Raw genomic sequence first — 14,632 nt, 5'->3', positions numbered from 1 at the left:
ATGAACATAACAATTGTTTTTTTGCTTAAAAAATAATTAAGATGTAAGTATGACATTTTAATTTGAATATAATTTATTCGGAAGGGAGGTTCGTGTATTATTTTGTTGCTCTATATATGTACAATAATTCATGAATATTCAATATATTCATGAATTATTGTATTAATTCATGAATATTTAATATATAAATTAAATAAATATATTTTCTTTAAAAACCGGTATATTCGGCTATTTATAAATAATGTATTTTTGAGATACAAACTAACAACTTGTTTATAAATTATATGATATTCTTAATTTTGGTCTATTAAGTGACACATCTCTCGATATCAGGTAATGGTATATTGTATAATAATATATTAAATTCAACAATTATTTCTGTAGGCGTAAGTGCTAAAACTATAAGGATAGTAATAAGTAAACTAAATATTGCTATTTAATAGCGACTTTGAAGTTTCTAACTAAATTATATAGAATTTTCTATATATTCTTCTAAACAATTCATTTGTAAAATATAAAGATTGATGAGAGAATTTCGTGACTTTCCCGCACTGGCGCTACTTTAGATATGCTTTTCAAACTTTTTCCCTTGAATTTTCCGTCTACCTAGATTCTCGCCCATACACCTCAGCTAGAGTTCTATCACTTCTTTCCATTGGTTGCTTGCTATCTTGTTGTTTATGAGCAGAGCAATTAAGACTTTTCATTCTGAAAAATGAAATAATTCATATTTTATAAAGACGAAATTACATGGATAATTACATACGATGGCCTGTACAAAAAAGAGTGCCTTTAACTGCTTCCGTAGCTAAAATGCAGTTCAGCGTATTGCAGTTCAATTGGAATTTTGAAAATTAATACGAACCTGAAAATACCAACAAATGATTCAAGATAATACCAAATACAGCTCAGGAGACTAGAGGACTTTAGGTGCAACCGAGTTTTAGATTACGAGAATAACAAGGCCAATGACTCTTAGAAGTAATCGAATTTATAGAATTATCGTAAATCAATATGATTTATTCTGATTTAGTTTCATATCTACAATCTTTATAATCTATTTACGATTATTTCTTATACAATTAAAAAAGGGAACATCTCGTTTTTAATTATTATCCTCTTTACACGTTGATCAAACTTCTAAAATCACAATCATTCAGATATTTAACAATCATATTCGCCACAGCATGATAGCCACCTTGCCTTAAATTGAAAATATTGTAAAAATGTAATAGCAGTTTCATATTTTATTTGAGTCGTACAGATGGCTTTCTCAATTCTTTCGACAATAAATTGAAAAAATGTAAAATACCCATCAATATTTAAATGTTGCATTTCTCAGTATTATTTTCGATACAAATTCAAATATAACTCAAATTAAACATCTGATTCTAATATATCCCACATCACATTGGCAATAGGAATACCTCGTATCCTGAATTACCAAATTCAGAAAAATAGGCTCGAACAAACTGTATGTCTTAAACAAAGTAATGATATCGGAAACGATGCGAGCGCCACCTTCATCTTACTGTATATCAGCTTCACCTCTCAGCAGCAAATCTATTATTTTTTTAAAATTCATCTCCGAATTCGTCAAATTTGATGACTAAATCGCAAAAACCAATGGTGTCATGAAATCACTGCTCGACTTGTTAATTTCATCACTGTTCTTCAACAAGAAATCAACATTTTACGGGAACAGATAATGTAATGGCATACATTCTACTATATCCCTAACATTAGCGTCGAATCTTTTGCCTTGCAGTTCATTAAGTGCGGCTTCATTTATATTCTCCGCGTGGTAATGTATAGGTAAGTGACCGTTTCGCTTCTTTTCCATTGGAGAAACGTGACGCTGAAGCAGAATTTTAACTATATTCCGAATTCCGTACTGAAAAAGGTAGAATATTGTCATACTACCAGTACAGTCCAGATCGAACAATACCACGCCTTGATCCAAGTGCAACTCCAAAATGCGACAATTTTCATCTTTTTCGTGAATATTAAAAACTAATGTTAACGTCACCACTACTGAGAGAAAATTCAATGCCTAAACTGGAATGGAGTGCTAATTCATGCTCTACCTCCTACCATATATACAACTACAAATTACAAGTATTTGGACGGTCACTGTCGAACAGGTAATTGCCTTCTAATAGGCCTGTATCCGGGATAGGTCCAACACCACAATTGAAACTGCGCAGTGTTATGCCACACCGAAAAATGGTTTGCTTTCCGATTATTTATGATGAAACTGAAAAATACAAATGCGCATGTAATCGCATAGTTGATCTGAATCTGACAGTGGATTCTTTCTTTCGTTAGTACGTATGATTTCCGATTCCGCGTGAACATATTTATCAACAAATGTCAACTGCATTCCCAATTTATAATCACTTCACGCAAAAAATTAAATCTAATAATATTGTTCTAATCTAATAATTGTTGTATAAATATATTTCATAGCTTACCCTTGCAAATTTAATATTGAGTTATCATCTGTAACGGTGTACTTTTTATACCATCGCAAATGTCCACATCAAACTCGACAGATTTCCAACCTCCAACTCAGATATTTCTGTTTCAACTCTGAAAAAAGCTTCTTACAAATCTCACTCAAAATGCTTTGTCGACATCGCATTCTTGATCCTCAAGTAATGAAGAAAAAAACACGAGCACTCAAAATAACAGTCTGACAATCAAAACGATGCAATCCCTCTCATTCGTTCGTCACCTACCGCCGATTTACGAAAATTGAAGGACAAAAAAGCGATTCTCCGAAAAAAAACTACTGCGAACGCTTGGAAAGAGGGAGAGGATTATCCTGTTGAACGTGGGTGTCAACGCGTGCATTGATTTCCCGCTCAATTTCACCCGAATACCCCAGCCGAGCTAAGCTCTCTCTCCTTCGCGAGACGTGAGCACAATAGCCATGGATAAGCCCGTTAAATGTGGACTCGCTTTTCACCCGAGTAATGCCATACCGAAGTGACGGGTATGTAGATTTTGGAACACGGAATGGACTTTAATCAATAATCGTAATTTATTTCAAGTTTATATTAATATATTTTTGAGATTATTCAATAATTATATTATTTTTTATTGAAAATATTTTGCTAGAATTGCATAATTCAGTACGTCTTACTCAGTAAAATAGCAGATTTTTTTACATTAAAAATATCGACATTTCTGTGAATCTCATAGTTAAAAGATTCACTTCAAAGACTTGATTGCATTTACATATGTTTTCCTATTTCTTTGATATTACTTTCAGCGACAATAACAAGTATGAAAGAAACTAACGAAAATAGATTCGTTTCCCGAAGTAACTGGCTTTGTACGAAAGTATAAAAACATATCAATGAAAAGAAAATTGTAAACATTTATGGAGGACACTCGTTCAACTTAGAAAAAACAATATCGCTTACTCGACCCGAATCCTCCTTAAACCAAATCAAAAAGAAAAAAAGATGAAGCATTTGGTCGCTAAACTACTTACTCGGTGATCGCCTCACTCAAAACATGAAAATCCCCTACGAAAATTTCTGTATACGTACAACAGAGCCGCTCTAGCAGAAGTGTGAGGGTAAGAAAAACAGGACGAGCGACACAATGCGTGAAAATCCAGGCCAATTTAACACGACGTGTAGGGAGAGAGTGAGCTAAATCGGTCGATTTGGCCCAAATATTTTTTCAGGGATTTTCGTGGCATGTTCAGACAATTGGCATCGATCTCTCGCAGATAATAATGTGTCCACCGTGTCTCCCGTATATTCCACGGCTTGGAAAAACACGGCATATAGCTTTACCGCAAATATTTTCGTAGTAGGTGTCGGAAATTCAATTGGATTATAAGGGAGAGTCTGTGGAGTTGTAGCTTTCAATTTGAATGTGCCGGGATGTACTTTTGTTCGGACACAATTGCAATCTCACTTTGAAGAAGAAACTTTCATCTCTTTCCAAAGCAACTCGGCTAACTTTCCGCCTTGCCTCTCGTGCTCGTGCACAAGCATCCATCCTGCAGCGCAACAGTGAGAAAAAAAGAACAAGACCTCGGTATCATCATCATCCCCCTTGTACGAAGAAAAAAAGGGGGCGCGGCGGGTTGGTTCACCTGGGAGATAGGCGTGGCTCGTCTTATATAGAGGGGTGAACGCGCGCGAGTGGTCGATATCCTTACGCGTATATATGCGCTCCCAACGGAAGGAGCAACTTGAGTTTCTTTTTCGCACGGCTCGCTGTTGTTTTAGGTAGACACGTGATGATCCGTTATGAGGACGGGAGTTGGATAATTTTATATTTTTTTTAGATCAATGTGGCGAAATAATTAGAATGATTTTGCTAATCAAAAGTCGGTTTTAATTTTGATTTAAAGGGCGGAGTTATAAATAAAAAAAAGAGATTATCAGGATTGAGGGTAAATGCGCAACATGCGGTTTGATCTTTTAATTTAGAAAACGTTTTTTATATCCAAATTGAAAAATGTTGTCTTTTAAACGGTTATAAACCCGATATTTAATTTTGTTTCAACTGCTGAGAAAGCAAGATTATTACTATTAATTCCCATTCCCACTTAATTATTTAGTTAGAACTATTATACTATTGCGATACATGGAATGAGGCATATGTACTTTCAAATTCCAATTAATCAAATTAAAAATTATTATAAAATAAGAGTGGTCTGACAGAAAATTATATATCTAAAACTAAATTAACAAATTAATTTGATCGTGTTAGTGAAAAATTTAAAAGCGCGCTTTGACTGCGGAACAGCAATAAACTGTTATTTGGAAATAAAATTCAAAGAAATTTTAAAAGATGAATTATTTATGGCTGATATAAAACTAATGTAGTAGCTTTGTTTATTAATACTTATGATTTATTTTGTATTTAAAGTGATAGATTATTATAATTAATATTGTCAAATTGCCCAACAGTTTAAAAACACGCATGTTTGCGTGGTTCTGATACATCATTGATCAGTAATCGCGAGCAACAAAAATTATCAAACAATTCAAGTAGATTTTTCAACGATAATTAGGAAAACAATTGGAACTGAAATATCATCGCTATCGATTCAAGTATTAAAACGTCAAAATGAGAACTATTAAATCGTGCACGCGTGAGCCACGTGCCGCTGCTCCGCAGACAAACTGCAACGTCATCGGTGCAGCTTTAGTTCGGTTTTCTTTTGATAAAATTAATTTGTAGAGTCACCTTATATCTTTGTTCTTCATTTTGAACCTTTCAATTTTCACTCTCAGTTTATGTATGCAAAAGTGAATAAATAACTCTTCAAAAATAACAAAGAAAATTGGAAATCGAACATCACACTTATGTTTCGTAAGTTGTCCATGTCACAGCAATGTCTTTTAAAACTGACGAAAAAATTATTTCTTACACATATCGACGTATTACAAATTTGTTCCCGTGTTCTGGCTTGAATCCAGCCGATAAACGGTTCCATTTTCTCTAACCTCGCTCGTTCCACTTTTACCGAAGGTTTCGAGTGTTTTTGGGTGTCGCCTCTCTCTCTCTCTCTCTCTCTCTCTCTCTCTCTCTCTCTCTCTCTCTCTCTCTCTCTCTCTCTCTCTCTCTCTCTCTCACTCTTTTCACGCCTCTCGCTATATTTAAATATTTTAAAGACAAATCCACCGTCGTAGGCTTTTGCTAAATTGCTGTCGTCAAAACTTTCTCGCTTGTCGCGATACATTAATAAAAATCTTCATACCTTGATTTCGTTGATGCGCGTGAATGAACGACGTCGACGACTCGATTTCTTGTATATTTAGTTTCGGTAATATTAACCTAGTTTTCTAAATTTGTTGCATTTATTGAGAAATCAGCCATCTCGAAATTTTCGAACATTTTTGCAAGTTCATTTATCACCGTATCCAAATAATAAATTTTGGCTGATATATGTTGCATAAGCACACCGTGATCTTTTCGTATAATTTGACGTTCGAAAAATAAAAATTCTAACTGTTTCCATCATCTAAAAAAAGTAGCTTTCCATGTTGCATAATGTACTTTACATTAATTAATTAACAAGTCCTGATCGTCATATTATCACGCCAAAACCATAAAATATATCAAAACACATGATTGAAAGAACCTCGGAAAAAGCACAATCGCAGCGAAAAAATGTTCCCACAGAACAATATATTAAACGTCGACGATGATAGTCGCGATCTATATACGCACGTAGGGGCAAAAGCGGCTAAGTGCTGCTTTCTGTTGCCGGAAGCGCGGTAATGGCTCGACACCCGCTTGCCTCGTACTTGCCCTATACAACCGACTACCCTCCCCCTCTATTGTTTCTTGTATCTTTATCGTGAGTAGCTGCAATGATTTTTCGGTGTCGGGCGCGCTTCTAGTTATGAGTTATTATTCAAAATCGATGGCGTACACGTGATATCGCTTCGGAGATTTTGACCTCGTATGCCTCACGTGCTGGGTTTGGAAAACTGATTTTTGTTGCGCAGTAGAGTGGCGATCAGACCGATAGCCAATTGAGTATTATTCTCGTATGACACTTGAAAATCAGATGCCGAGCGAATGGAGGCAATGAAATTCGTCAGCTCGTTTCAATTTCAACCGATATTTTTCCACTCGCATTTCCGTAGGGCGACAAGCCTTTCGCAATATCATCCATTTTCAGCAGCGCATCAAGCTGCTACAGCGGTAAACAAGAGAAATGCGTAAGTGAAAGGCAAAGAAAGAAAAATGAAATGATAATCTACGGCGATACGGCGGAGCTTCGCATGCCCATCTCCCGTCCCGTCGGTTCGAATGTACGCGCACACACGCGCGAAATACGTTCGCGCAGATTCCCCTCCCGTATACTGCCACGGCAAAACACGGTCTGTGCGCGTTTCTGCTGACAATAAGAAAAATTACAGCCCTCCCGTATATATCTGCCGCGTTTCCGCGTAGCTGGATACCATTCCAGAACGAGATGTGTGGCATTAGTTTCTATGGCGAGTAGATAATCGAAATGGAAAGGGAAGGAAAAAAGATGTTGGGTGTATGATGGAGGATAAGTGTAGGTGTCTAGTTTGCCTCTGAGAAATTCTTTACGTGCACTTTCTTTTCTTTAATATTGTTTCATGCTGAGACTTAAACCTTGCATAGTTAACGGTATAAATAGACATCTAATTATAGCAGCAGTGTATATTTCAATTTTTTAATTGTACAATTTTGTCAGCATTTAAAATTAGAATAATTGGCTTAGGATATAGAATTTCCGCTAACTTTTGAGCATAACATTTAATTTTAACAATTCGCACGTCTCTACTAGCCCGACATTATATTTTTAATTTATTGTACTTAGAGCTGCATTTGTGACAAAGTACGGAATTTCCATTGTACGAACGACTCGAATCGTTAACATAAGAAACATCAATCATTTCTTAGTACCCATAAGAGTGAATGTAGAGCCGATGATATATATCTATAAACCTCAAGTCAATCAATACTAAAATCATACTTCCACAGCTCTTATAAAAACATACCTCATTTATCCTATCTAACTGTATTTCCGACTAAAGTGTGTGCTCCATAGTAGTAGGCGTCGCCGAAGAAAAGTATCGAAGAGACAGTGGGGGGGCATACGTCAAATTTTCCGCTTGATTCCCAGTTGTATGAAATGTCGGGCGCACCACCCCTGAAGGGAAAGAGAGAGAGAGAGAGAGAGAAAGAAAGTTTGAGAGGGAGAAAAGCGGCGTCGACCAGTCTGAAGCGACAATGCCGAACGGGGGGAAACATCCGGCCAATTGTCACCTCTTCGGGGCAAGCCCTCGCACGCTATTGTCACCCTCCTAATTATTGTCCTGTGGGTTACGAGGTCGAGCTAACGCTACATGTCCGGTCTTCTTCCTTTTTTCTTCCTCGCTCTTTCCGTAGCGTTGCTGCACTGCTGATTCCACACACAATTTTTTTCTTTGAGTTTTCTTGTTTGAGTACGAGTGAAATGAACGGTGAAGGTGAGATTTTTTATGAATGCGATGTTTAACTCTTCTTTAAATTTTAATCGGTGACCCGTGACTTGCATATGTATTACAAGACGTTGTAAATGTATTAAGTGACTTCACTAAACTTTGCTGAAAATAATCGATTAACTATTTCCACATGACTTCTTCGTGAAATTAAATTATGCTCGTTATACATTTTAAACTATAATAGTCTTAGCTGGAATATTAGAATATAATTTATAATACCATGTGTATAATTTCAATATAGTATGGAAAATATACGAACCTAGCCATCTAGCGGGAAACTTGGCTGTTTACTTCGATCAAGTTTCAAAATCACAGAAAGCCGCAGCGATGCCAAAAGTTGAAAATAAAAGACACGCCTATTATCTTTTTGCTTATACTCTCACTAATAAATATTTACGAATAAGCGAGAATTAAAATTAGTACGTGTAAATATTTATTGGCGTAAGTGCTTATGCTAATTAATTATATTTGTATGAATGCTAGATTAAAAATTAAAAATATCTTTTTTATAATCAAAAATTGAACTTAAATTTTTTTTCATGCAAAACTGCAAATAAACGAATTCACTTTTGTGATATCGACTTTTGATCATTTAATCAAGTTGTAGGTCTGATTAGTCAAATCACAGATAACACCCCCCCCCCCCCCCCTGAAAACTGTTACACACCGCAAACACAACCCAGACGGTTACCTTTTTTTTTGTAAGATGATGGTAGTCAAAAATTCCGGTAGCGACATTTCCTGAGGCCATTGTATACCTGTAAACAGATGGAAAAGCTAAGGAACATAAAAGATCAAAACCACCGTGCCGATGAATCGTCAAGGAATTCGGTCTGTTTGTTCCTTTCTTGGCGAGGAAACTAGATTGCGTAACTTCCGCTGGATTTGCCGATTTTCAAATTCGGAGATCAGATATATACGCTTCATTGTTTATCTGTTTGAAGTTTCTAGAAGTATGAAACGCTCTTCCGTTTTCTTGCTTTGCTTAGAGGAAGTTAAAATTACTATTATGTTATTAGATGCATAAAATAGAGTACTAATTTTATTAAAATTTCAGGGCACGTGATACTTCAATAATGAAGGTTTCGAATGATAAATGAATCAACTTTATCAGTTTTATAATTTCAGCTCTGCATGTTTTCTACATCTCAAAGTTTCAATGTCAATGAATTGTGAACAAACTTAAATCATCGCGACTGCGTAAACAAAGTTAATTTATAAAACAATCTGTAGCATTTGATAAGTAATACTTGATGTAAAAATAACAAAGTGACACCAATATACGCGAGTGCTTTTAATAAAATGCGAAGAATACGATCTCTGACGACAACGAAAATTGTAAAAATAACAGATAAAACGGCCTCATTTTTTTTCCTGCTGCGACATTGCTGTTCACTTATAACTGTCTTTTATCATGCTCACTTGTCGCTTAAGAAAATACTGTGTTTTCAGATTTACAAAAGTTATGATATCTTTATTCGGTAAAATTTATGTGCAGTGTAAACAGAAAGTCGATATAACATTGAGAAGTTTAAAAAAGTACGAAAGATAATTTATATATGAGCATCAATGCGATTACATTATCAAGATAATACTCGGTATTTGATAAATGAAACATTGCTTTCATCATTTACAGGTAAAAGTTCACAGTGCAACAAGAAATATTTTTAATCAAAAATTATAATTGAAAAAACAAATTACAATTGATTATTTACAAAATGACAATTCTTCTAAAAAATAAAGTTAAATTATAGAATGTGAGTCTATTTTCCACACATAATCATTAATAGGTAATGTAACTCCATTATAAATTATTTTTACTTTTTTTTAACATGAAATTTTATAGTTATATATCTCTTTGATGAATAGATCGTTTACATTCCCTCTTCCTATACAAGTCCATTAAAAACCCACTTTCGCACAACTAATCCCGTTACGAAAAATTTAATTTTCCCCACACCCCCGGAAAAATCGTCTCAATCAACGGTCATTTCCACCCTCTATATCGCAATAACAAGCCTGTAATTTATTTAAGCAGAGCGATGTCACCGACACTTTCTCTCCCTTGGTGTGTCACTTTGGGAGATCGACCTTTCGATTCCCGCGGGTGCAAACAAAAGCCACAGAGAGAAGCGGCTCCTCCTCTCGTATAGGGGCGTGTTGCTAGTGCTCCCGGTGAGCTAAATGCTCCTAAATGATACTTCCACGACATAAGATTTATCTGCGTACGAGCGACGCGTGTGAGGATGACTTTTTTTGGCGAGTTTCCAGACTAAGAGGAGGTACTTGAGGGATTGCCGCTACTACTTACTGCTCTCTCATATGTGTTTGTTATTTATTTTATTGATTTTATTCGTGTCAATCGTGAGTTCGTTCTTTCAGTTATTGATATTCAGTAGAGGATTTTAATGTTAATATTTTCTTTCGCCCAAATAAGAATGTAAAATTGTGAAAAGTAAAACAAGTACTAAACTTTTATTATTATTTTTTTAAATAAATGACATTGCAAGATTTTCTAAGGAGTTACAATGAGAGAAGACATTTTTCAAATCAGATTACGTCCAATAAAAAGTCATTCAATTTCGGAATTACTCAAAAGCGGATGTATGTATCCCCAAACAGCCGAACGATTTTTCGGGGCGTTCGAAAATTCATAAATCTCAAGCTTATACACACATACAGCTTGCGCGTGAGGCAGATGTTCTTTCGATTTTTTATGCTGGTAAATGGGCGTATACTTGAGTATATTTTGAATTGCACTTATATAGATGAGTCACGATGAATATGGGAACGGTTATTTTTAATAGATAAAATATCATGTCACTTACTGATGTTTTTCTTTTTTGGATCGGAGTGGCTTTTTGCGTATGCAATGACGTAGATACATAAAGAAAAAAAGTATCCTGTGAGAACGATATAAAATCAACTGTGCGAAACTGATGTAGCAAAGTATAATAAAATATTTGAATAAGTAGTTTCACACGTTAGAAAGTTTTGTAGATCAGAAAGAAAGCTTGACAATGTAAACTTCAACTGCAAACGTCTCACACGGATACACATAAATCCGTTGATAGAGTCGTAAAGCCACAGGCAACTAATTTTCTGCGCGGGTGCGCGTCATGAATTCGAAAGGAAGCAATGAAATAAAAGCGCAGGCACGCGTCAGCAACATCATCATTGAATTAAACAGTATGTTCTCGCTCACGCACACGCACATATTCTCCGGAGCTCAATTTCGAGCTTTTCCTCCCTCCTATACATGTGAACCGCCCCCGACAAAATGTCAGGGGTTAATTGATATAAACGCGCCGGCGCGTACGGCCGTAATATACTTGTCATACACCTCCCCCCCTCTCTCTTCGTTCGCAGATAAAATGGCGCGCTCTGCGGGATTTGTGGTGTAATATTGCTTTGCGCGTGCACACCAATCTCTACCTACTATGTATTACTATATATGACTCTCTTATTAACATACCAAAAGCTTCGACGCGTGCGTGACGAGCGGTCTGATTTCTTGTTCGCACAGAGCCACTTTCGATGAATATATTTTGCATTGTTCGAATGCGTGTATGTTTTTTTTACTAACGCTACTTTGCTTTAAATATATCATGTCAATACAATTAAATATCGCTATATTTAAGTATGAATTCGAATAAGAATTCACTTTTTTATGCCACAAAAAAATATCCACATATGGGTCGTATTACATCATCCACAAGTTAAGAGAAAGCTTCATTTGGTTACATTTGAAAATAAAATTCTATTTTTAAGTCTTTAGAAAAGAAATTTTGAAGAATTTTCAATTGTCATTAACCAAAAACTTCAAGTCTTCATCTGTAGGAATAACGTCTTCAACAACTTTGCGATAATCTTCATATACGTAGAATTCATCGCAGCCTTTCAATTTCACGACGAAAAATTCGTTGTCTTTACCATCCCAAGCAAGGAACTGTTCTCAAAATATTATATATCTAATTAAATATTACTTATAATATTTTTTCCGATGGTAAGATCTCTTAACTTACCCTCACATACTCAACATTATTAACATGTCGATACTTTTCTAAAATGATGGCACTGGCAAACGGAGGAATATCAAAAACTTTGATTCCTTGAGCTCTTTCGAACGCTGCCAATGTTAAATCATGATGGCTGTACAAATAAATCTTTTTCGGATTTTCAGCAATTCTATTCTCCTCAATATTTTCAATCACTCGTCGCACCATTGTACCTCCATTCAGTCTTTTCAATTTTTGTGTCAATGACATCGCATCTATATTGTATTTGAATAATTCGCGCAATCGTTTCATGACTTCATCCGAGCACCATCGAGGTTGCGGTAAATTTAACAATTTCTGTCGAATCAATTATTTTCAATGTATTCCATTACATTGCTTAAAATTTGCTTGAAAAAATAATGCTCACGTGAATTTTAACAGCGTAATAAATCCATCCTGAATAATGAATTAATTTCTTTCTCATTGGAACGTTCGCCATTTTTTCTACATAATCGAGAAGATCATTATATTTTGTCATTTCACTTTGATATTCTTCTGATAGATTGAGCTCGGATTCCAATAATCGATAAAAGCTTAAAAAGCATAAATTATAATATATACTGTTCACTACTCTGTTAAACCAAACTTACTTTGGATACTGATGAGGTGTGAGTAAAGTGTCACAAATATTCGGTGCTATATCAAACGGTATTGGCATCCATTGCAACGTAGCATGCCATCTATTGTTTTCCGAAGGTGGATAAAGACCCGCCAAAACCAGTTGCAGGGTCATTTTTGTACGATCAAATTTAGATGTGTAAGCGTGCAGCTGATTAGGTTCGTAATTGCCCAAAAATTTGTCATACTTTTTTCGAAGAAGTTGACCAAATCTATATGATTGACATTTTCCTTCCTGATGTGTAAAACTTCGATAAAAATAATCATCCGATAAAAATGTATCGCAATACTCACATTGGTCAATTGACCAAATCCTATCGTTCCATAATATTTCGGATCGGTAACATTAACAATGTTAGCCTCGTACACGCTTGGAGTACGAATGCCATGTCTGAAATTCTTTGTTATCACAAATTAACGTCACAATTGAAAAAAAAAAAAAGAAAACGATTCCGTGTTGGATACTCACGACTTGAACAAGCTCCAGCTGCAAGAACTCCTCCATGACTGCACGTCGTATTTTGTCAGTTAACTAGAAAAGCAGTACACCGACGATAAGAAAGAATTTTCCAATGATAGAGAGTGACATATAAGCAACAGAAACGTGATATGATTGATATTGGTATTGACAAGTATGATATCTACTTACTAACTCCGTTATCTTGCAAATTAAACACAAACACAAAGTTACATGCAGGTCAATTATCATCGAGTGTAAACGACAGCATAGAGGAAACTAACGAAGATTGTTTTTTATCTTACAGAGAATTCAGTATTCACGCGAAGCACAGTTACCGCTGATAACGTTTGCTAATTAACAGCTCTTGCATTCTAAAAAAAGTGCAAGACGTAAGTGCGCTGCAGACGATTGAAAATCTGTGCGTGCGTCTGCAAGCATTAAAGATGACGACCTGCTGCGTCGACAATTTTTTACGCTGTCAAGTAACTGTTGTCGTATAATCCATTTATAGAGGGTCCGTTTCTGTATGAGCAGCTGCTTTTTATAAGACTGAAAACTACTTATAGGTACTTATTGCCTTGATGTAATCAATAGATCCTAAACAAATCGAATAACAATATAAATTTACATATCACGATAAAATCCTTGGCCCCTGTGGAAAGGTAAAAAAGAGCAGCTTTATACTGATATTTGCTGATTGATAGTGTTTCATTTTTAGTGTCCCAAAAAATCGTAAAGTAAAATGTTCTCTATAAAGCTTTTACGCGAATTCTTCACATTCTGATGCAAAGTCTTAAAAAATCAATTACGAAATGAAAAAAAAAAAATAAAAATAATGGAAAACTGGCGACTTTAAACATCTCTGACGCTTAACGTTATTCTCGACTCCGTCGCGTGTAAATGTATTCATGACATTTGAAATTGGGGGAGAACCGATGCATATAAACCTCGGCCTCACGTCGACTCTAATAAAGATCGATGGGGTTTAATTAAACGTCGGCATAGTGGAAAACGAGGCCGATGAAAGCGTTATTATACGGATAAAAGAAAGAACACACGGGAGGAGAGAGGCTCGGAGAAAATTGACATGTCAGTGAGTCTGCGCTTTTTTCCTTTCTCCTACATCCGATATACGTACCACGATTCTGACCCCCTTTCTTTTTTTTAGCGTCACGCCTTTTTGTCGATGCTCGTAGGTCGCGAATGATTAATATGACTATAATCTCATGACTTTTGAGATTAAAAATTTGCGGATAACTAAAATTTCAATCGTTTGATAATTTTCAATGAATTTATTGTCGTCGGTGGAAACGTTAATATTGATATCATTAATTCTAATATAAACTTGATAACTATTGCGAAAAGTAATTAAAGCAGACGATTTATTTATATAGAAATTTATAAAAATTAATGCAATTGATTTTGTATTATATATTTACACGCTTACGAGTATTAGTTTTTTGTAGTGTTAAAAATTACTAAAATTAAAAAAT

At 35.3% G+C, this 14,632-nt stretch overlaps 1 protein-coding gene across 1 annotated transcript; it reads right to left on the bottom strand.

The window, feature by feature from the left end:
• Nucleotides 1-9,785: 9,785 nt before the first annotated feature.
• LOC131669360 (testicular acid phosphatase homolog) lies at nucleotides 9,786-13,403 on the bottom strand. Its single transcript, XM_058944188.1, has 7 exons — nucleotides 13,329-13,403; nucleotides 13,149-13,211; nucleotides 12,974-13,078; nucleotides 12,652-12,914; nucleotides 12,429-12,594; nucleotides 12,029-12,358; nucleotides 9,786-11,952 (listed from the first exon to the last, which is right to left on the bottom strand). Exons 1-7 carry the CDS (start codon nucleotides 13,386-13,388, stop codon nucleotides 11,803-11,805), a joined length of 1,137 nt encoding a protein of 378 aa, XP_058800171.1. The 5' UTR covers nucleotides 13,389-13,403; the 3' UTR covers nucleotides 9,786-11,802.
• Between the last annotated feature and the right edge of the window lie 1,229 nt (nucleotides 13,404-14,632).

Source organism: Phymastichus coffea, unplaced genomic scaffold (genome assembly GCF_024137745.1).
Source record: "Phymastichus coffea isolate CEN01 unplaced genomic scaffold, Cenicafe_Pcof_1.1 PCOF00092, whole genome shotgun sequence".
In the NCBI taxonomy this organism is placed as follows: domain Eukaryota; kingdom Metazoa; phylum Arthropoda; class Insecta; order Hymenoptera; family Eulophidae; genus Phymastichus; species Phymastichus coffea.
The sequence above is the reverse complement of the archived record's forward strand: the minus strand, read 5'-3'. Positions and strand labels throughout refer to the sequence as shown.

Excerpts from the sequence above, each read along its gene's own strand:
- LOC131669360 (XM_058944188.1), bottom strand. The coding sequence starts at position 13,388 with ATGATAATTGACCTGCATGTAACTTTGTGTTTGTGTTTAATTTGCAAG. Across the intron at positions 12,915-12,973 it reads GATTTGGTCAATTGACCAAT|GAAGGAAAATGTCAATCATA; the intron begins GTGAGTATTGCG and ends TTTACACATCAG. Across the intron at positions 12,595-12,651 it reads ACACCTCATCAGTATCCAAA|CTTTTATCGATTATTGGAAT; the intron begins GTAAGTTTGGTT and ends ATGCTTTTTAAG.